Source organism: Melitaea cinxia, chromosome 29 (assembly GCF_905220565.1).
Source record: "Melitaea cinxia chromosome 29, ilMelCinx1.1, whole genome shotgun sequence".
Classification (NCBI taxonomy): Eukaryota; Metazoa; Arthropoda; class Insecta; order Lepidoptera; family Nymphalidae; genus Melitaea; species Melitaea cinxia.
In genome coordinates this window covers 6,400,797-6,423,517 of record NC_059422.1, presented here as the reverse complement: position 1 = coordinate 6,423,517, position 22,721 = coordinate 6,400,797, and the positions used below count along the sequence as shown (strand labels likewise).

At 31.7% G+C, this 22,721-nt stretch overlaps 3 protein-coding genes and 1 non-coding gene across 4 annotated transcripts in view; 2 read left to right on the top strand and 2 right to left on the bottom strand.

Moving 5' to 3' along the window:
* Positions 1–11,816, bottom strand: part of LOC123667844 (LIM and SH3 domain protein Lasp) — a 37,752-nt gene extending 25,936 nt beyond the window's left edge. The window contains exon 1 of the mRNA XM_045601680.1: positions 11,584–11,816. Coding sequence (XP_045457636.1) covers positions 11,584–11,652 — 69 coding nt within the window. The 5' untranslated portion in view covers positions 11,653–11,816. The remainder of the gene's footprint in view (positions 1–11,583) is intronic.
* Positions 4,658–4,730, top strand: Trnav-uac. The gene has a single exon. It is a non-coding gene; the product is annotated as a tRNA-Val (tRNA).
* A 3,663-nt stretch (positions 11,817–15,479) lies between the features above and the next one.
* On the bottom strand, positions 15,480–17,908 carry LOC123667839 (coiled-coil domain-containing protein 13). Its single transcript, XM_045601677.1, has 4 exons — positions 17,708–17,908; positions 16,874–17,500; positions 16,567–16,785; positions 15,480–16,309 (listed from the first exon to the last, which is right to left on the bottom strand). Exons 1-4 carry the CDS (start codon positions 17,906–17,908, stop codon positions 15,524–15,526), a joined length of 1,833 nt encoding a protein of 610 aa, XP_045457633.1. The 3' UTR covers positions 15,480–15,523.
* Positions 17,909–18,643: 735 nt separating this feature from the next.
* LOC123667979 (WD repeat-containing protein 7) overlaps positions 18,644–22,721 on the top strand; it is a 38,979-nt gene continuing 34,901 nt past the window's right edge. Inside the window, exons 1-4 of the mRNA XM_045601805.1 lie at positions 18,644–18,877; positions 19,762–19,875; positions 20,897–21,040; positions 22,356–22,421. Coding sequence (XP_045457761.1) covers positions 18,644–18,877; positions 19,762–19,875; positions 20,897–21,040; positions 22,356–22,421 — 558 coding nt within the window. The remainder of the gene's footprint in view (positions 18,878–19,761; positions 19,876–20,896; positions 21,041–22,355; positions 22,422–22,721) is intronic.

The window sequence follows — 22,721 nt, the reverse complement described above, 5'->3', positions numbered from 1 at the left end:
ATATACCTCGAAAAGTAGTTGTTAGATCTCAAATAAATTTAAATGGGACCAATTGACACACACCAACTTTCGATTAAAAAAAAATTGTCGAAATCGGTCCACACGGTCAAAAGTTCTGATGTAACATACATAAAAAAAAAATTACAGTCGAATTGAGAACCTCCTCCTTTTTTGGAAGTCGGTTAATTAGGTTAAGATATATATCTACTTAGAAATAAAAGGCTTCTGCTAAAAAAACTATAGTTTTTTTTACAGCCTTCGGGATTAAGTTTCGATGTAAGTGTACAAAAAAAATTAGGTACAATGAATTATACTTATGATATTTATGATAAATATACTCAATTCATTTACAAAAATAAATAAATATCTTATAACATACACACGCGGTTGTGTGTTCCAATGGTAAGCAACTTAATGCTGCACAGTCGGCTGATATAGCTAATATTTTTTTTTTTTGATGAATATAGATAGGTACATAGAAGTATTACATATATAAATACAAATATGACACTAAAATATACATACTATACATAGATATATTTATACATATATCGACGCATCAATAGAGTTTCACTGAAGAATCAATCTACTGACATAATCTATAGATTTACCAAAAACTAGTTGTTGTTAACTCTGCTTTAGACGTGTCGTAACTTGTTATTTTACAGTCTAAGTATTTCCCAGATATAATAAAATAAAAATTAAAAACTCATTACATTTCAGTACTTGCTAAATTTGCCAATAAGCCACTACGAATGAAGCAAAAAATTTTAACCTTCATATAATACTAGCTTCTGTCCACGACTTCGTCCGCGTGGAATAGTTACATTGGGCTTGCTGGGGAAGCCCTCAAAAGAAAAAAAAAACACGATTTTGAAACATTCTTCATTAGTGCTCCACTGCTATTTCTTAGCGTGATGATATATAGCCTATAGCCTAAAAATGGGCTATCTAAAACTGAACCAATTTTTAAAATCAGACTAGTAGTTTCTGAGATTAATGCGTTCAAACAAACAAACAAACTCTTCAGCTTTATAATATTAGTATAGATTAGTATCGAGAAGTGAACACAACATCGACAAATTAAGAAAAGATGCGTCATTTATTATGGCCCGATATTATTGTCATCCTACGTACGAACCATATAGGCTTCTAAACCATATTTAAGCCGAACAAATAAAATCGAAATTATAAAATTATACAAACGTCTAATAACTTATTTATCTTTAAATGAAAATGAGAAATTTAAATTTAATTTGTTACTCGTACGTACATAATAGAACAAAATTGAACAGAACCCGAGTAGGTACATAATGTACTTCATAGATAAACCTTTATAAATATTTACGTAATAAACTAACAGTTTATTTAACTGAAAACGCTAATATTAGAATCAGTTCTTGAAGGTCATATTCTGTAAACTATCAAGATATAGTCCAGCCCATACGAATAAGCAGAGCCAGTAAAAAACTTGTAAAATAAGAACATTTCTAATGCTATTTCGTTATAACAAAAAAAATAGTTTTCTTTATATCGTACAAAACACATTATTACTCGTAGACATAATAGGTCAAATTTAAAGACGACAAGTGCCAGCTTTCGATTTAAAAAAAAAAGAATAATCAACACAAGAAATCGGTACATCCGATAAAAAGTTATGGAAAAAAAAAAAAAAAAAACAAAAAAAAAACAAAAAAAAAAAAAAAAAAAAAAAAAAAAAAAAAAAAAAAAAAAAAAAAAAAAAAAAAAACAAAAAAAAAAACAAAAAAAAACAAAAAAAAAATATACAGTCTAATTCGGTTGCGGGCTCGATTCCCGCTCACGACAGACATTTGTATCGACCATATAGATGTTAGTCGTGGTCTGGGTTTTGTGTTTGTGTATTGTGTGTTTCCGGACCCCCAACACAGGAGAAAATGCTACTGGAGGATCCGTTGAGTGTGAAGCGTTTATTAATTCTTATTCTTACATTGAAAACCTCCTATTTTTTAAGTCGGTTAAAACAATGAACGCGAAAGAAACTCGCAAAGGAAAATTTGTAATACATAGTTCTATTTCGTTTTTGAAAATATATAGTTTTGGTACATCGAGACAACTTTATCAAATTCAGATCGGAAACGAAGCGGAAACGCGATTTAGATATAGCCGTCCGTTAGACGAATCAACGTTGATTGTTTAATTAAAATACTTTCTAAAAAAATAGGAAATTAATTAATGTTTCCCGTTTTATATAATATAATATATAAATAAACTAGCCTTGCCGCGCGGTTTCACCCGCGTTCATTTGAGGAAAAAACTTACTATACTTTACTGAGGTAGGGCACAGCAGGAAAATTCCTCTTATTACCTCGACCTTACAGAAGATCACAGCTAAATAATACTGTTTTCAAGCAGTATTGTGTTCCTGTTGGTGAGTAAGGTGACCAGAGCTCCTAGGGGGATTGGGGATTTGGTCGATAACGCGCTTGCGATGCTTCTGGTGTTTCAGGCGTCTATAAGTTACGGTAATCTCTTACCATCGGGTGAGCCGTACGCTTGTTTGCCGACCTAGTTCTATATAAAAAAAAAGACTTACTAAAATATTATATAGCCTTCATCGGTAAATGGACGATCCGAGACTGAGATGAGACAAGATAGTTCCAGAGGTTTGCGTGTTCAAAAAAACAAACACTCTAGCTTTATAACATTAAGTATAAATTAATTTGAAGATTTATTTTTATCTGTAATTCGTCTTCAATCACCTTTATCTAAAGCTTATTTTAGATAACTTTTTTGTGTAGTTCTAACGAATTTTTTCGAGAATTTCCGTTTGTACGAAACTATTTTACGGTCAGTAATTTAGTACGGTCCGGTGGAAGACATTGACATAGGCTTGGGACTAGCGATCACAAAACTTGACTTTTGCGCTTGTGGTTGCGGATTTGATTTCATGTCATAGCTTATTATGGTTCTGCTACAATTAAATAGTTTTTGTCCACTTTTTCTGTTGGTCTAAGATATTAATCGACAAAGAAATTTTTACAAAAAAAATTAATCGTTTTTAAAATCGGCTTAGTAGTTCCAGAGATTATCCCTAAAAACCTACAAATAAATTAACAAACTTTAACTCTTATAATACGACTACCCTGTTGACGCAGTTCGTAGTGATACTGCTTTCTCCTTCGGGAGTTGTGGGTTCGAGTCTGGTTGTAATATGTATGTATTTATTTACCTAATTATTTTTTATAAAAAAAATATATCTATATCAATCGATTGTTACATATAGCATTAAATTGATTACTTTAGGAACAGACGGCCGTTATGTTAATGATATTTATTTTTTAACAATATTAGTACATATAGGACAAATTAAATCTTTTTGTTTTCTACATAATGCGAATAAAGGTAAATATATATCTGACATAAACACACGCTTCAGACGCATTCCTTCACTATTATCGCATGACCAAGGACAGTCAACTTCGCGTGATAGGAGATCGTGAACAAACACATTTTTAACTTATTATGCAGTGGAAAATATTTTATATCGAGACTAGAAGTGAACCACGGTATCGCCTGTGATACAACTCTGACTATATTCAGGATACTTCCCGCTGTCCCTGTTTAATGTACTGACATATATTTAACAGGGACAGCGGGATATATTTTGCTCAAAATCTGGAGCGGCCCGACCGGGAAAGTATACCTCGACGTTACAGAAGATCACAGCTAAATAATACTGCTTTCAAGCAGGTGTGTTCCTGTGGTGAGGAACGGGGGGAGATAGGGGTAGGGTCGGCAACGCGCTTGCGATGCTTCTGGTGTTGCAAGCGTCTATAAGCTACGGTAATCGCTTACCATCAGGTGAGCCGTACGCTTGAGATTATAAATAATATAATAAAATGTCAATTATTGCTACAATACGAAGGTAAATTTAATAAAATTCACATTTTTAGCAGTTCTCAGTGTATCTACAACAGTGGTAGCGTCAGATTAACTATAATTGTTGATTTATGTGACCTGCGAACCTTCAGGTTATTATTGATATTAAATTTATATATAATATAGTAGACAGGTGCTGACTTTCTAAAGAGACGATTCAGTGTTTGAAGCTTAACTACTCGAATAAGAACATTTTCCTTTAATTCGACATTTTCCAGTCAAGCTGTCTGAAAAATGAAACATTTATAATGATAATAATAATAACAACGACGAGAGTGACGTAATCCGTTATAAAAATATTTTGTCCCATAAATATCTTTCGTTAAAAAATTCCGTTGTATCGCCATACAAATGTTTGCCGTTGCCTGCGGTCTATATATATATATATATATATATATATATATATATATATATATATATATATATATATATAACTAATTACAAAAATGAAGATTATTCTTATGACAAAATCCATTTTTTTATTTTTCAAAATTCACACTGTTGGATTAATAATCATTACTTACCAAATTTTACTTTTTGTAATCTGTACTCATGATTACATATTACACATTGTAATCGTAATCCTAACTCATTAATCTGATAACATTTTGCCCAAGTCTGATACATAACATAATTTTTATCACGTATTAAGAGTGCTGTTATATAAAAAATATTTTATATAACCGACTTTGTAACATTGAGAACACAATCTACATTTTTACCTCTACTATCAACTGGTTCCGTGGTGTAGTGGTTATCACATCTGCTTTACACGCAGAAGGCCGCCAGTTCGATCCTAGCCGGAATCATATATTTTTTTTCTATTCTTCTTTTTATTTTAATTTTTTATATTATTGTATGACATTATTTTGTGCCGTACCTAAGTACATAATTATATTAGAACTTTTTATTATATTAGGTTAATATCAAACCTCATTTTGTTTTTTATATTTTTACAAAACGAATTTTTTTATAGATGTCGACACTTAATATTTTTAATTTATTGATAACTTTGCTACATTTTTTACTTTGCTACATACATGCGGTTATTTTATCTTTTAATAAACAGATAGCAAATAATATTTTAAGAATTATTTCATTACACTTTCACTAAAATTTAAAATAAGATTTTTAGTACCTATAAAATTTATTAGTAGTGGTAGCGGTCATCTAACAGATTTCGCAACATTTCGTTTCTTAAGGGTCGATAAAAAGTGCATTTTTGAGTTGTAAACTAGCTGTACCCTATGTGCGTTACTACGCTTTTTTTTTGTCGTACCAACTCAGAAACCTTTGTGGGCTCATGTCAACATTTTCCTGAAGATCATGACATGATCAAATACATAGTTTACGATTCAATAAAGAACATACAGACAAACATTCATTTTTATATATGTAGATTAGTTAACAGAATTGTATTTAGAGTCGAACTTAATTGATATACAATAACAATTAATATTTCGAAGTAAATACTTCTACAGTTCATTAAAAATAAATCGAGCGTAAAAATCGTGTTAATTTCAATTACAAATGAGATTTCTTTGTATATATTACTAAACTGCCCGGACAGACTTTGTTCTGTCAAAAGTTTAATTTATATAGATATTTTTTTGTATTAAAACTTTCCGTGGGCCTTAAGTAACATACAAAAAAAATTGCCGAATTGGTCTAGCGAGGGTTAATTTTTATTTATATAGACAATAGATTACATAAAAGATTGATTAATACATATTGGAAAGAAAATGCCTAGTTCAAAAAGCAAGGAGCAACTTTCTTTATACCGTGAATTTTTATAATTTGCAATTCTAGAAGAACCACGTGCATTACTGTTTAAAGCAAAAAAAAAACGAGGAGTATGTAGGAGTTGTGGCAGTTGTGGGAGTCATAGATAACGAAATGGAAATTTATTTGGTATCTTTCTATACATAAAATATTTCTTTAGTAGGCAACGTAATGCCTGCGTTGTAGGTAATAGACGAATATAGCTATATGTTTTGTATAATATAATCTTGATATAATAAAAATACGCGTCACGTTGTTTGTCCGCGATGGACTCCTAAACTACTGAAACGATTTTAATGAAATTTGCACACCGTGTGCAGTTTGATCTAACTTAAAATATATGATATATTTTATTTTGATATATGTAATTATTATATTTAAGAAAGAAAAATGCGATACGAAGTTCGCCAAGCCAGCTAGTAATAAATAAGTTAAACCCAGACTCGGGACGATAATCCAACTTTGCAGTAAACATGGCATGGTGGTTTGCAGTAAAATAGACTTGAATTGAAATAGGTAGGTATGTTAGTTAATTATTTTCAATATTATGACAAATTTTTTATGTGTTTCAATTCATATTTATGGCCGGTTGCGGTTTCAATGTTTATGCAATTTTGTATGGATTACAAATCAATTCAATTGAAAAACAAAATGACGAACCGTTAATACCCTGACGACGTCACAACATGTCACACGTTTCTAATAAATAAGCTTAACTGTCGGTTAACTCCTGGCCAAAATTTAACTAATATACTAAGTAAACGACTAGCTTTTACACGTAACTTTGAACGCAAGGGATTTGAAATTAGGTGTACACAGACTTCCTGGATGAGGGTTGCGGAAAACCGGGATTGGTGCGAACTTGGGGAGGCCTATGTCCAGCAGTGGACTGCGATAGGCTGAAGTAAGTATGCAGCAGATTTTAAAGCAAAGAAATTCGATTTTTCTTTCGATTCGATTTAGTTTCATATGCGAATAAATATACAAGCAGAAAAAAAAATTGTTCTGGATATTTTGCTCTCATAAAAATTCATATTAATCAGGTATTCCATGCAGCGTGAAGCGCGGTGGATTAAGCTCTGATCCTTATCCTACATGGGGAAAGAGGCCTATGCCCAGTAGTGGGATATTACAGGCTGAAGTGTAAGGTATTCCATAATCTCATGTAGAGATGAGAAATTTTATTTGTACGAATAGATTATAGTCAAAGTGGTGAAATACATTTGTATATATACATATTCAGGTTATATACATATATCTCGCGGGTAAAACTGGTAGTTAAAAGTACAACTAGTAAAAAACATTTCGAAATAATGCACTTTATTTTAGCGACGCTTCGGAATGTAACGTAATATAAAATATCATTGGCTCATTCTTCAATTTTAAGGTAATTACTAAATTATACATGTCAATGGTAAAACGTATTCTCATTTTAGTGATACGTTACTAGCACGTATATTTTGGAAAATCTATAATAACGGCCTATTTATATAATCAGTTATACATTACTGCAGCATCAGAACAGTTGGCGCCTTTTATTAAAATAAATGAATAACTAATTTTTGTTACAATAGGGGCCGGTTTCACCGCTTCTGGATAAATTCTATCTTGTAAATAAGCTATGAATAGAATTTAAAAGCAGGAGTTAGAATAGTCCATTAGCACCTGTTTTTCAATAAATACACTTACAACTTTTAGATTCATATTTGCGACTAGAAATGTCTCATAAATATTGTGAAATTCGATCGTAAAACAGAACAATATACCAAAAACTTTCATCATTGGAAACCTATGGAATATTTCAACCCTATGGACAAAATCACGCAAACCTCCTTAAAACATGGACAAATACAGATAAAATAATATAAATAATTTATGAAAACTACGAAAAAGACAGTAAAATCGTCGTTTTACAGAGTATAAAAACAGTAAACACACGTGACTGCTTTTTGATTTATGACAGTCAAAAACGAAAGGTCATTTAATTTAGGCCTTGACAATAATTATGATCAAAAATCACATTTAAATGAGTCTCTGTAATGTCATGTAATATTACAATATTAGATGACTTCATAGAGAATAATTCAGAATTTTGTACTCAATTTTCTCAGATATCGATTTTTACACCTTACTGCCTTTTACCTAAGTACGGCTTTGGTCTACAGTATTGTTTTTCTAAGGTTTATGAGATTTGTACTTTGCCAGTTTAAAAAAAAAAACAAACATTTATTTTTCAAGTAGGCTCACAAACATATTATGTAACTTCAGTTCATAACTAATTAATATTCCCTAGAGCAATTTTAAATAGTGAAAATAATACTCATTACGTAATTAGGTCAAAGAAAAAAATACGTTTTTAGGTCAATTAGCAAAATAAACGTCCATTTGTCAATTACTTTCATTGGAAAAGGTTTCCAACAAATATCCTAATATATAGTAAGATAGTATAGGAATATAATTGACAGGGAAAATAGGAACACCAAGCCTAAATAAAACTTAATCAACCTTTACAGCACAATATTAAATGATAAGAAATACAAAAGAATGAAGTCCCTCTTAACAGTTAACACTTCACTATCTGTTGCATATTAAATAGTTCCAGTAATAATAAAACAATATCAGCTAGGATAATATCTAATATAATATAAAAAAAGCTCGTGTCACAGTGGGATTAAGGTCATTTCTTGCATATTTTTATAGGTATGTAGAATAGGCTATAAAGTATTTTTCATACCACTACGTAATTAGGGTATTACGGTACATTTTTTTTTTCCTATTTAAACTTCACAAATTAGACAGTTCAGAAGACTTGATAGCATCTGTCAGGTCAACTAGTTTTTATATAATTATAGTAACTAAAAAATATTTACATTTTTCCTAATTCTCAAATTTTCTGCACAATTTTCCTAAATTTTCATTCCATAAAAACTTCTCGAGTATTAAAAAACTTAAAAAAAAAATCTGTTATAATTGATCCAACATTGAGTTTAGAGCATGGTAACAAATTAAGCTAGTAATTTTTATTTCTATAAATTTTATTATACATTTATAAAGTTAAATACAGCAGACGGTGAAATACTGGTCATGGTCAAATGAAGAGTTGAGGAGATTACAGGCATATGGACAATTTTATTTTATTATATTTACTTATATGGTCGTAAAAGGACATACATGACACAATTATGAAACGTGTATTACGTTTGTAACTTATATAAAAGATTTCGAAATGTTTATAAAAAGGTAGTAACACCTGTTAGATTGTGTTAAGAAAAATGTCATAATCGTATGTCAGGGAGTGAACTCATGTGTGTTAACCATAGTCAACACGCTGGGTAGGCGGATTGGTGACCGCGGGGCTGACTTTGTCGCACCCGTCTTCGGTCAGTGGATTTCAATCCATGCGTTCACACATGAGTTCACACCATTTTGGCACGAACTTGTGGAGACCTATGTCCAGCAGTGAACTACGATAGGCTGAATTGATGATAATAATGAGTGATGTGTCAGGGATTAATTATTAAAACTAATTAAAACTACTTTTCCATAATTTCAACAGCAGCATTTAAAGTAATCTTTATTGTAATCGACTTTTTAAAAATAGGGACAAACACACTCATTGAAGCAGAGCACAGAAGGCTCGTCTGGGGAAGTATCTCAACCTTTTAGGTGTTAGGTATTGTGTTCCCGTGGTAAGTAAAGTGGTCAGAGCTCCTGGTGCAGGTCAGGGGTAGGTGATGCGCTTGCCATGATGAAATTTGTTTAACAAGGATATCAAAATTTTAAGCACTAGTACGTGCTTAGTAATTAAGCAGTAGTTATGTTAACTTTATAGGTTTTATCACCAAAACTAAAAAAAAAACGACAGTTTAAGACAATTATAATTTATGTATTAAGATAGGCCTTTTGGCTGGTAGGATCTTTTGGCTGGTTGGCCATTGCTTTTAGACAACCCTATAATTAAAACATTATGATAATTTCTAAAAATAATAAAAAAAGAACTATTTTTTATTGAAAAAAACTTTATAAAACGCTAGCTGTGCCACTGTTCCGTAGCAGTAGTACATGAGATTAATGCATTTAAACAAAAAAACAAACTTTTTAGATTGATAATATTGATATATATATACTAGCTGACTCGGCAAATGTTGTCTTGCCGCTAAACGCTATTTAAAAATAGGGTTTGGTGGTAGAAGGGTGAAAATTTAGGGTTGTATGTATTTTTCAATGCCAAATCATAATAAAATAAAAAATAAATAATTTATCTAAAAATTATAAAAAAAAAAAAAAAAATTAAATACCCTTAACATTTAGGGAGATGAAAAATAGATGTTGTTCGATTCTCAGACCTACCCAATATACACACAAAATTACATGAGAATCGATCAAGCCGTTTCGGAGGAGTTTAACTACAAACGATGCGACACGAGAATTTTATATATTAGATACATATATGTATATATATATCGATCACAATGCAGGCTGTAACATCCCACTGCTGCATGTAGGCCACTTTCTCCATGAAGTAGAAGAATGGGAGCTTAATCCATCACTTTGCTCTAATGCAGATTTGCAGATATTATAAATATGTAAAAGCTTAACTTCAGGACAAAAATTGATGATAAATAAAACTTACACTAAATCTTATTCCTATAAGAAAGTAACACTATTATTTAATATTTTCGTAACTGAAACAAGCATATCAATCTCATCACTTATTGTTTATTTTAAAACTGATCTCACATAAAAGATTAAATATTAGACCATGTTTAATAAAACCATTTCTTCCAAACTTGAACTTCCCTATTACAATATTAATAGTTATGACAAATTTCTTTTTTAATTATTTTGGTCAATTATTGTTTGTTTATTCAAGTATCAGATTAATATTTTTTTTTTACAATTAATCAAGATACAATGAAAACTATATAAATTGCCTATATTTAATTTAATGTTAGTATAGTAGGTAATTTTAAGTAAGAACTCCCCTTAATAAAGCAATTTAAAATAAATATGATCATATAAATCCCATTGTTACCTGTTACTCATAATTGTTTTTATATAAGTTTCTATCAAGTGTAAAAACATGCTTTGGTTTTCTATTATTTTCTATAAAAATATGGGTTTTACGACTGTACTGTGTATTACAACCATTAAATGTTTTCTTTTTACTATTATTATGATGAAATTGCAAACATTTTTTATTGCCAACATAAAGTTTCTCTTTTAATTGTGTAAATAGTAAATTGAATGATATTTTGTTGGAATAGAAACAAACTAAACATTACATTATTATAATAATTATATCCAATCATTCATGTTATTCATCAGTAATATGGCATATTTTTCGTTAAAATTCGACCGAATATAATAAATAAATAAAATTTCGACCGATGTAGTTGTTATAAAATTTATCCCCAATAGGGAAATGCAAAGGACTATAATCCATACAGCCCAGACTGAATTAATTATTAATTTCGACCGATATTATGTTTGAGAAAGAACATTGAAGTCAATTATTATTTTACGTCGATGTCATTGACATAACACTAAAAATCCTAGATATCGATAAAATCGATGCTCTGTGACACAAGGTCACCTATATTGCCTAATAAAGAGCATACGGGACGAGTGCACTTAGATATGATAGATGGTATTATACTGCTCTCAATGATATCAGCACTAATTTTTATAATTTAATGACTCACCCGTCCGGCTGTTTAAATTGGTGTACCGGCCGATGACAACGAAAACTTTTTTAATATAATTTTCAATAAACAACAATTATCTATAACCATTAATGCAGATACCTAACATAATAAATGTAAATATGAATTTAATTAGCAGATATGAAATTATTTTTTAAGAATGTGGGAAAATTACCTTGTCTAAACATTTCAATTCCTCCGTTGGATAAACTGTTTTTTCGCACCTTGCACAAGTTTTATTCATTGCGACAAATTATAAAACACAATCACTGAGAAGATATAAACAATAATTTATATAACGACAAAACTTTCACGTTACACAAACAAAGTTCAAAATTCACTTGCTTTCATGAAAACACTCACGAGCACGATTTTCGTTGCATCGTCGAACGCGCATGCCAAAAAAATGACAAATGGCGGCGTTGAATGTTGCCTAAGCTGTAATAGAAACTACCATTTTTCGTAATATTGTTAGGTAATTTAAAAGTCTACCATTTCAGTAGAAACGGAATCAATTTCTGCGTGAAAATAAATTGTATTTCAGATATCTAATCGCTGTAAGTAAACATTTCTAACCTAAAATATAAGAGATTTTTCTTCTTGGATTCCAATTAGTTATTGCTTCGTCGACTCATCGTCGTCATCATGGTCGTCATCATCAGCAATTCAGCATGACCGGATACTGGATAGTTGTCAAAAAAGCAGTTACTAGTTGCTGGTATACCCACAATATCAATCATCAAAAATAAAATAATAAGTAATTATATAATACTAAGTAACAATGAAAAATAGACTTAGTTTTGCGGTGTATCGTGTACGGCGTAATGTACTTAAAAGGGTTTTCAAAACCGATCTGTTTTTGAAAGCCGGTTCTTTGGTACTTTCGTTTCTTTTTAGTTTTTATTAAGTAAAATAAAAATTATGTTATCCTCAAAATTATTAACATTATAATTAAATTATTAATCATCGCAGAATTTTAAGCAATTTAGTGAAAAAATAATAATATCATAACTAAAGCGAATTTAATCAATCAGTCTTCTGTTAACGATTTTCTTATTTTTCCATTCTCGCGTTTAGTAATAAAAAATAGCTCAAGAACTAAATAGTAAGCATCATCTGCACGGCTACCGTAGCGAATTGTCCATGCCCATTTTTAAGGCAATGGTACTAGTTACAAGGGATTAATTGTTCTGAAGAAGATAGATTAATCTAGAAGTAATCTTAACTCTTAAGTTTTGCAAAAAGTAAACTACCTACTAATTAACTTTAAATACATATACAATGTGTTATTAAATTGCCGCCCCAAGGCATAGAGCAACACGGAGGGGAGTAGCCATTGCGTTTGTTACCGATACAAAACTTTCTGTCATTTTTTGCGGGGGGAAATTATACACATGCACACTTTATCTAATTCCCACACAAAAATAATCGTCTGTCACTACGAAACTCACACATACAAAATTAAAGTCACACTTACATTTTTCACACAAACATAGATACATTCTGTGTTATTACAGTATAATGACACGCCGCAACTACACGGACAAGTTGCTTACAGACATGGTTGTAACAACTGTCGATATGCATTATCGATAAATTCAAGTACTCGGTTAGAGAAATAAGGTTTTTAAAGTGATACAAAGGTAAGATGTTATTATAAAAATAGACTTAATTTATTATATACTACAAATCAAACATCTTCATGTAAAATAAACGATTATAAAGAGTAAAGATTTGATTGTTTGTTTGTTAGCATTGAATAGGCTTCAAAACTACTGGACCGATTCAAAAAATTATTTCACCGTTGAGAAGCTACACTATCCCTGAGCGACATAGGTTATACTATATTTTCAAAAATATTAGGGATCCTTACTAAAACTCCAATATTGTAACTCAGGGGATAAAAAATATCCTAAAAAATTCCTTACATTGCGTGCGCTGCAAAAACTAATGATAATAGAAATATATAATGAAGTAAGACTTTGTAGAATACATCATTATCTACTATAATTGTATTTGCTCGCAAACGAAAAAAAAAAACTGACTTCAATTACATTGACAAGTAATACAATATACGTAATATATACGCGTTATCAAAGGTTACTCAAAAAGTTGTTATCAGATCTCGATGAAATTTGAACGCGACTACATGATAAACATCAGCTTTCTATTAAATTAAAAATCATCAAAATCGGTCCACCCAGTCAAAAGTTCTGAAGTAACATACATAAAAAAATACAGTCAAATTGAGAACCTCCTCCCTTTTTGGAAGTCAGTTAAAAAGTATCGCGACAGCATAAATGTCTAACTATTATGTCACAATACGTTTGGTGCAACGTTGTTGTGCCAAACAATGCCAGTCTACAATAAACGATTTAAAGCTAACATACATTTTGAGGAGTTGATGATGTACACGGTAATGTCAATGAATCGGTAATAGGGAGCGTAGCACTAATGGCATCATAAGATGAAGAGTTTGTCATCTGCTAGATTGAATGATTTGTTGATGACTCTGAAAGGATGGACATTGTTAATTTTTAAAGTTGATAAATCTAAGCTTCATTTCACTACTATGACTAAGGTGAACCATATCTTGATTACCTTGTACATGAGACAAAAAAAAACTTACGGGACAAAAACAGTGTGGCGTTAGTGTTGGTTTGGTGCCCTCGACTAATCCTTCTATTGTTCGTCAACACTTAAAAGTTAGCGGTATTGATATGATCTGAACAAATTACACTATTTTTTGTGGGCTTCCAGGTTAATCTGTTATTACCATTTTTTTCCATGTATCCCTTAAATTTGGATTTTTAGAAAACCTGCCAAATTTTTATATAAAACATTATGGTGGAAGTTCACATTAAGTAATTCTAGTAAAATGTATTAATACTCATAATACGTGTATTATATTTAATTTAATGCAATTTTATTATATAACTATGTTTATTAAAAAAAGCTAGCAATATAATATTTTAAATCAAAATCTCAAAAATGTCTCTCCTCTTTTGCCTTTGCCATTTTTATCGATAACCATCTACAGACAAACCGGTAACAACACTATCGCTCGGCGACAGTGACTTCTCGGAAATAGACTCCGATCAGTCGCTCGACTGATCCGCATATTGTATGCGGGCGAGCGGCCTGTGTTGGTAAACAAATCGAGTCAACACGAACGATAATATTTGTAATTTTTAAGTTTAAAAAAAGTTTTAAAAGAAGTATACAAATAATAATGTGATTAAAAAATACTACCTAAACTTATATCTACCAATTATTTTTAAAAATGATTTTGTTTGAATAACCTCTATTGAAAATACTTATAGGCATATATAAACATCTTATAATGACTCATGTTAATTAGGAACAATAAAATTATTAAATTTATTTTTCGTAAATACTAACTTATTATTCTCTCTCAGTTACATTTCTAGTTTTCATCCCAAAAAAAAAAAAACAAAAACAAAAGGGCGATGTTAATGCATACTAATATTAAACATATGTGTCGGTACCTGTGCTGTCGTAGGCAATTAGCAAAAGATTTATAAAGAATGGATGCACCGAGCAATCCACCTAGCACCTAGCACATCGTTCGATAGTCACCTACCCTCACTCATTCTATTACTCGAGTCATTCTGATGTGTATAAAACGATCGGTGCAACCGTGGCAAACGCAATCTTGGCTCTGGCTTGGCACGGTGCACTTGTTGTATCCTGCTAGTAGCTTAGCCTAGGCTCTTTCAATAATTAATTTGTGCAAACAAATTAATTGTTACTTATTTTATTACGATCTATAATTTGGCTAGGCAGGGCAGACAACTCGAGCAGTGAAGGTGAGCGTTGATACGCATCACAAAGGGGGCCTCCTTAACCCTACATCTGGGTCGTAAGTCCTAGGAACTGCTTTTAGTTTTTCCTTCTGCTCTACGACAGTGAATCCATCGAATTCTAAGAAGTTAGACTCGCCGCCCCCGTTAACTAATAACTATCTTGTAATGAACTAGTCTGACCTCCTACTTCCTACAAATATATATATATATATATATATGGTATCGCAAAAATAAAATCTTTGTATTGTAAACAATCATTTAATATAATCAAATAAATTATATGAATAATTACGAACACTGACACTTCTCACGTTTCAAAACTGACAACGCTTCGTTGAAAAGTTGTTTTGAAGTTTGTATCATTTCTGTTAAATTTTTGTAATCATCTTGTTTCTCTTCTTCGATCATTTTCAATTTATCTTCCATTATTTTAAGTTTTTCTTCTGCTAGCTCCAACTTATATTTTAACTCATCTTTATCTAGAGCTTCATACCCTGGTGGGGTTTCTGAAGAAACTGTCTCACTTGGTTTACCAAAAACCTCTATGGATGACTGTTTCTTGATTACTGACGGTGTTCCAAATGCTACAATATCGTACTGTTGTTCTTTATTTAATAAAGTTTTAGTAGTTCTCGATCCTCTTCTCGATGCTTCTTTTAAAGTTCTCAATTCATCTTCTAAAGAAAACACTCTTCTTTCTAACCTTTTATTCTTTTCTTTTAGCTTCCTATGAGCTAAATCTAATTCTTCCCATTTGTGACGCTCATTATCTAATCTTTCGTTAAGTGTAACAACTAATTCTGATAATTTTTTTATTTCGTTGTCAGTGGCTGTCTTCATTGGTGTGAAAAAGACGCTCTGCAGCGAACATTCTTCGTATCTCAATAGCTGTGCTCTTAGTTCTTCGATTTTAGTCGCTTTTTCAGAAGCTTGCTGCCTCAGAGCATCAATTTTCGCATCTGTATTTTTAATCAGTTTCTGATATTCTACGATTTCGTTGTTCATTTTTGTCATTTTCGACGTATTCTCTTTTAGAATTTCTTGATAGTAAATTTCTAAATTCTTAATTTGATTCTGTAAAGAAAATACAATTACAGTGCTATACTTTATTGGATGCTGCAAGCTTAAATTTGAAATGGATATTCTTCTAAACACTTAAATCAGGTCTTGTTAGAGAATCTCCTGTGGTAAATGAAATACGAAAATGAGCATTTCTGCTCTTCGTTTCTTACAAATCGAAATACGCGGGATACTGACAAAATTTTCAAAAAAAGTAGGTACAGAATAGAATATGATAATAATAATAGAAATATGTGGCTTGTTAAGCTAACCCTTTGTTCTGCTATAAGAAGGTCATCGTGGTTACTTTTTTCGACAAAAGTTTGCATTTTTTGTCTTACAGTAGTGGAATCACATTCCAAATTTCTTATTCGACATCTTGCCCCATCTAACTTCTTTTTCAATTCCTGATTTTCTTCTTTTATTGCATTGAGTTCTTTCAATGCTTGATCCGTTTCTTTTTTCCTTTTCATTTCTAATTCACGAATAATCTAAAACATAAAACATACTTTATTTTTTATCGTACATTTATGCATAGCAAGGAACTACAAGAAATCTTCAACATTATAAAAAACTAACTTGGCCTTGATCCTTTCGTTTTGATTCCATCATATCCTTATTTTTGCCATTTAGTTTTTCTTCGAGTTCCGTAATCTTGGCTTGTAATAACACAATCTGCTGTGCTCTACCTTTCCAACCTGCTAAATCATTTTGCAATTCTTTTATACTCGTGAATTTATCACCAAGCTCTTGCTGAAGTATTTTTGTTGCTATTAATATATCATTTTTTAATTCAAGATTTCTATTTTTACTTTCATAAAGTTTTTTATTTACTACAGAAAGTTTATTGTTTAGCTCTTTGAGTTCATCTGAATTCACATCGATTGTCTCTTCTTTGCACAGACAAGCTTCTAATTTTTCGTTTTCTTTAGTTATAATATCGAGTTGCATTATTTTACGTTCAAGAGCTGCATTTTTCGTTTTATAACTTTCGACTTCGGAAACTAAGTGTCGGTTTTGTTTGCAGAGATCGGTTATTTTGGCGCTAATAACACCAGCTGATTTAGATGAAATGGCTGGTCCCGTGCCGGATATGATATCGCGTATCCGTTGTTTGAGATCTGCGATTGTTTTATTGAGTTCTTTCATCTCTTCGTTTTTCATGTATACTGTTTTACGTAGCTCGTTATTTTCACCGGTCATTATCTTTGAAAATAGAGAAAAAGTTTATTTTTTACAATCAGACTGATATTGATATTAGTTGTTAGACTGATAAAGAAATATGTGTTAACTACTTTTCTACTTTCAATGTTTTATACTATGCCAAAAAGGGTCATGTATTTAAATTTAATAAATTTATATATCATTAAATGTCATTAGCGAAGAATGCTAATTATGTATTATTTTTCTTACTTTAAGCTGTTCAATCAGATGTGCATTTAGTTCTGCAGGGTAAATAACGTCATCAGGATTAGGTTTATCAAGCCCAGCTAGCATTTTAAGCTTCATTTCATCAGTCTCGTCGATTTGCGCTCCCATATCTGCTAATTTTTCCTCTTTCAAATTAATTTTAGATCTGATTTTTGTATTGGAAGCCATTTTATTTTTATTCATTTTAAAAATTCCCATTGAGTCTTATCGATTATAAGTTGTCATAAAAAATAATGTCATAGTAATAGAATCTCCTTTAAAACGTATAATTTAAAAACATACTTTTATATGTCTATCTTAATTATGAAATATTAAGATAAAAATTTGCTTGTTTCTGATTATTTTTTAATAGATATTTTTTACTAATACAATCTCTACATGAAAAATAAAATTAATATAAAATATAAGCACGATAAAAAACCAAAAATTCATAATCATTAGAATTCCAACAAGATACCTACATGAGTATTTTTCATGTTTTTTTAGCAACAACAATTCAATTAATCGATTTGACGGTACAGTAAGTAACCATGGAGCATAGTGCTCCATGGTAAGTAACAGTGACATATGACAGTCACCTGTCATAAATTCATTGATTATTTTTATCATATTGCGTTAAAAATATTGTTAAATATCCATTTTTCTCATCAGTTAAGAATAGCTAACCGTATGGGTAGTTTTTGACCATAAAATTGTGTTAGTTTAATTTCGTACCACCCAATAAAAATCAGGTATGCATAGAGTAGATTCGTCCTTGTTAATAATGTCTTATTTCTTATCATTTTGCTATACAAACAAAACATTTTCACGCTTAATTCTACACATTATTCATTACTTCACACCTTACCTATTTTATGTTCTTTATTATTGAATTTAACTTGATTTATCTAAATTGAAATATGTTGTCTTGCAGCTAAAATGCCTGGTACAAATCTCATAGTGCCAGTAGTTTTGTGGGGAAAATATGCACCTACCCACTGTATATCCTCGGTTTATTTATCTAGAGACCAGAAAACGTTGGTAACAGGTTGTTACGATGGTCAGATTTGTATTTGGCAAGTAGATCCAGAAACATTGAAGATGACCCCCCGTTGCCTTCTCGTTGGGCACACTGCTCCTGTTACTTGCTTGTCTAGAGCTTCAATTATACAGGTAGGTTATAGTTATATATTTCAGTACATTTTTATAAAAAAAGTTAATATTTAATAATTATTTAATTTTTGCAAGTATTTAATTTGAATTTACATGTTTTTGGCATTAAAAAATAGCAGTGTTCCAAAATCAATTACTTGATAGAAAAATGTTTTGCTCTATGTTATCCAACAATAAGCTTCTTAGATTTATTAGTTTTAGCATAATGTTATGTAACCTGTAAGGCTTATATTCTTGATAAATAGTGTATCAAATAATAAGAGAATTTTCCTATTTGAATCAATAACTTGAAAGATTAGCGCCTTAAATCAAGCAAACTCTTCTGCTTTATAAAATGTATATAAATGTGTACATTTTATATATATCATAGTAAATATAAATAGCTGATCAAATTCATATTAGGTATAGATACATGATTGAGTAGTGGGATATTACAGGCTGAAGCGTACATGATTCCAATTAAACTGTTAGTCATAATTTACGCTTCAGTCTCTAATGGCCTCTTTCTCCATGTAGGTGAAGGATCAGAGCTTAATCCACCACGCTGCCCCAATGCGGGTTTGCCATATTCCATATTCCCTACTATGAGTAATGATCGCTATCAGGTGTACATGATAACAACCGGGACCGACGGTTTAACGTGCTCTCCGAGCACCGGCACGGTGAGGAGACCCACAAAGACTGCACTAACACCCAGACCACGGCAAACATCTGTATTGCCAATACAAATGTTTGTCACGTGCAGGGATAGAACGCGCACCCGCCAGCACAATAGCCACAAACCAGTGCTAAGACCGTTGCGACGACGTGGCATCATAATTTACACATATCTACTATTTTATGTGTAAAATATATAGTTATTACATTAAATTATCTCATTACAGGATAACAATTTCATAGTGAGTTCATCAGAAGCTGGTGAGATGTGTACTTGGGATTTGGTGGACGGCAAGTGCAGAGAAAGTGTCAAGTTGTCTCAAGTTCACACTAATATACAGGTAATATTTATAGTTCAAGCATTGAGTGTACTGTCATTTTTTCCCTAAAGACAGGCAACAATTCGCAAGTACCCTAACGTTGCAGACATCCTTGAGCTTGTTACAATTCACTGATTAACCATAATTATACTGCAATATAATACTGTTTTCAAGCAGTTTTCTGTTCCTGTTGGTGAGTAAGGTGACCAGAGCCCCTGGGGGATTGGGTATAGGGTCAGCAACACGCTTGCGATGCTTCTGACGTTGCAGGCGTCTATAAGCTAGCTGTTTAAAAAAAAACATTTAAAAAAACGTTTGTGCTTTAGACCATACGACTGACGTAAAATTTCTTTAGTTGCTTACAGTAATTTTTTTTTGAGTTAAAACTTCTTTACGCAAGTTTGCCTTGGGGAGTAAACTGCTGAATGCGTGACGAGAGCGTTACGAAAGGTGTGATCGGGCGAGGCGAACGGAGCAAGAGAGAGGTGTGATCACACTTTTTTCTCTCTATCTCTCATAGCCAGTTACGTTTCGTATATCTAAGACAGTGCAGGCCTAGTGTGCTCAAGTATCAATTGTGTGGTCTAAAGCACACTCGTTTTTATTTTATTTGAAAGACAGTTACTGTTTCTACATTCTTCAAAATTCAATTAAGGGCATAATCTCGACCACACTCGTTAATCTAATTCGTGTCTTCTCCATACATCTTGATATTAGTGAAATCATATATGCTACTTTGGCAGTAGTGAAAACCATGAAGTGTGTTTTTAACACGTTGAACGCCATGAGAGACACCAGTTGGGCCTCACTTATTTAGTCGATGGAGCCGCCAGCTTACTTATTTTTCATTACTCTATATGACATATTTTTCTAAGTCTTATTTTCAAGTTGAGTTGGCTAGCGTTCATGTGGTGTCCCATGGCACCAAAAGAACAATCCTGTGTCAACTACATGGTATCCCCCATGGCCGAAAAAGTGAAAAAGTAAAAATTTAAGGTGGCTTTTAACGTGTTAATAATAGTAGTATTATTATTTATTCCAGGCATACCACATGTGTAACAGTGAAGATCTGCGTTTGTTTTGCAATGGTTACTATGCAGAGATATTGATTATGGATCCATTCTCGCTCGAGATTTTATTCAGTTTGAGTTCTAAAATGAATCCCGACTGGATATCAGCTTTGCATGTATGTATATACCTATAGTTAAAATAGCACGATGTCACCTCCTATCAAAGATTTTCATTGTAATATGAAACTGAATAGTTACGGGTTCTATAAAGAACTCACTATAGACGGCGCCGCGGTCGCTTAGAACCGACTATAAAATCATCATGTCGAAAATTTCGATCTAACGGGTACATCGTTCCATAGCTTAATTGGCTAGAGCACCGACACGGTCAGTCGGAGATGTAGGTTCTATCCCCGCTGGAACGGTCGATTTTTGATATGATATTAAAAATTGTTTAGAATTCCCTAATGTGTGGGTAACACAAAAATAAATGTTAGGTTTTTTTAAATGATTTTACAGTTATGGAATGATTTACGAAGGGTTTATTATACTTATTATTTTTGATCTTATATTTTAATCGATGGCTCTAAAACAATAAACGAGTCCTAATTTTACTTAATTTCAACTAATTTTTATTTTTATTTAAAATGCGTTAGGAATAATCCACAAGATACTCTCTTATTCTTTCTTGTTCACTATTTCTTTTGTACGTGTGTTCGTCAATGAACTCCTCCTAAACGGCTGAACTGATTTGGTTAAAATTTTGTACGTATTCTATGTCTTGGACTCGGTAGGAGGCGCTGCTATCGGTACGTGAGCAATCAAATGTAGTAGCTATATTCCAGGCAGGACAGTGTCTGTCTACTGCGGTGGCATGCTACAGGCTGAAATAATCAAAATATATCTTATGAATAATATGTTTTATCTGTTATTAAAAATAACGCCTCTTGCTTGTATCCAACATCTATACATATAATAAAATGGTAGGAAAGTCAAAACTGTACATTGAATATTTTTTTAAAGAATACTTGGAGTGTGATCTACAATCGATACCGAAGCCAAAAACATAGTTTTTAGAATTTTTGTCTGTTTGTCTGTATGTATGTCCGGGATAAACTCAAAAAGTACTGCATGGATTTACTTCAAATTTGGCACGAATATTATTAAGAAGTCGGGTAAACATATAGGCTACAAATTATCACGCTATCACCTACGGGGAACGAGCAGTGAACCTTTATTTCTTCAACGCATTCTGTAACAACGTGTAATCTAACGACGCATATTTGAATGTTGTTGTTATTATGTTAATAACCATGCTATAAGCCAGCTTCACACTATAAATAAAGACATTCTGTAGTATATTTAGTATCAGCATAGCAACCGTGCGAAGCCGGGGCGGGTCGCTAGTACACAATAAGTAGTAACACTAAAACCAACTACATATAATAGTCATTATAAATTATTAATAAAAATATATAATTATAATTTCAGGTACTCCGTCCATCTTCGAGGAAAGATGATGTCGTTCTTGCTATTTCTATCACCGGAACTGTCAAGGTAAGCAAATAGACTGAGAATTAATTTAAATTATAAGTCTGAACATTTTAAAGCTCTGCTGTCAAAGACTATACTTCTATAATAATAAACAAAACAGTATATACGCATGTGTGTAATGTGTTTTTTAAGAATTGTTAAGGCGCTACACTACCTCAGCTCGAATTCAGATTTCACCCGTACTAAAAACACATGAGAATTGAGAGCGCTTGGTTGTTCATCGCGCGAATTATATGTATTTTCTCCCCACAAACATTACCAATAGTTATTTTTTAAAAAACGCATGATATAAAATGTTCTTCA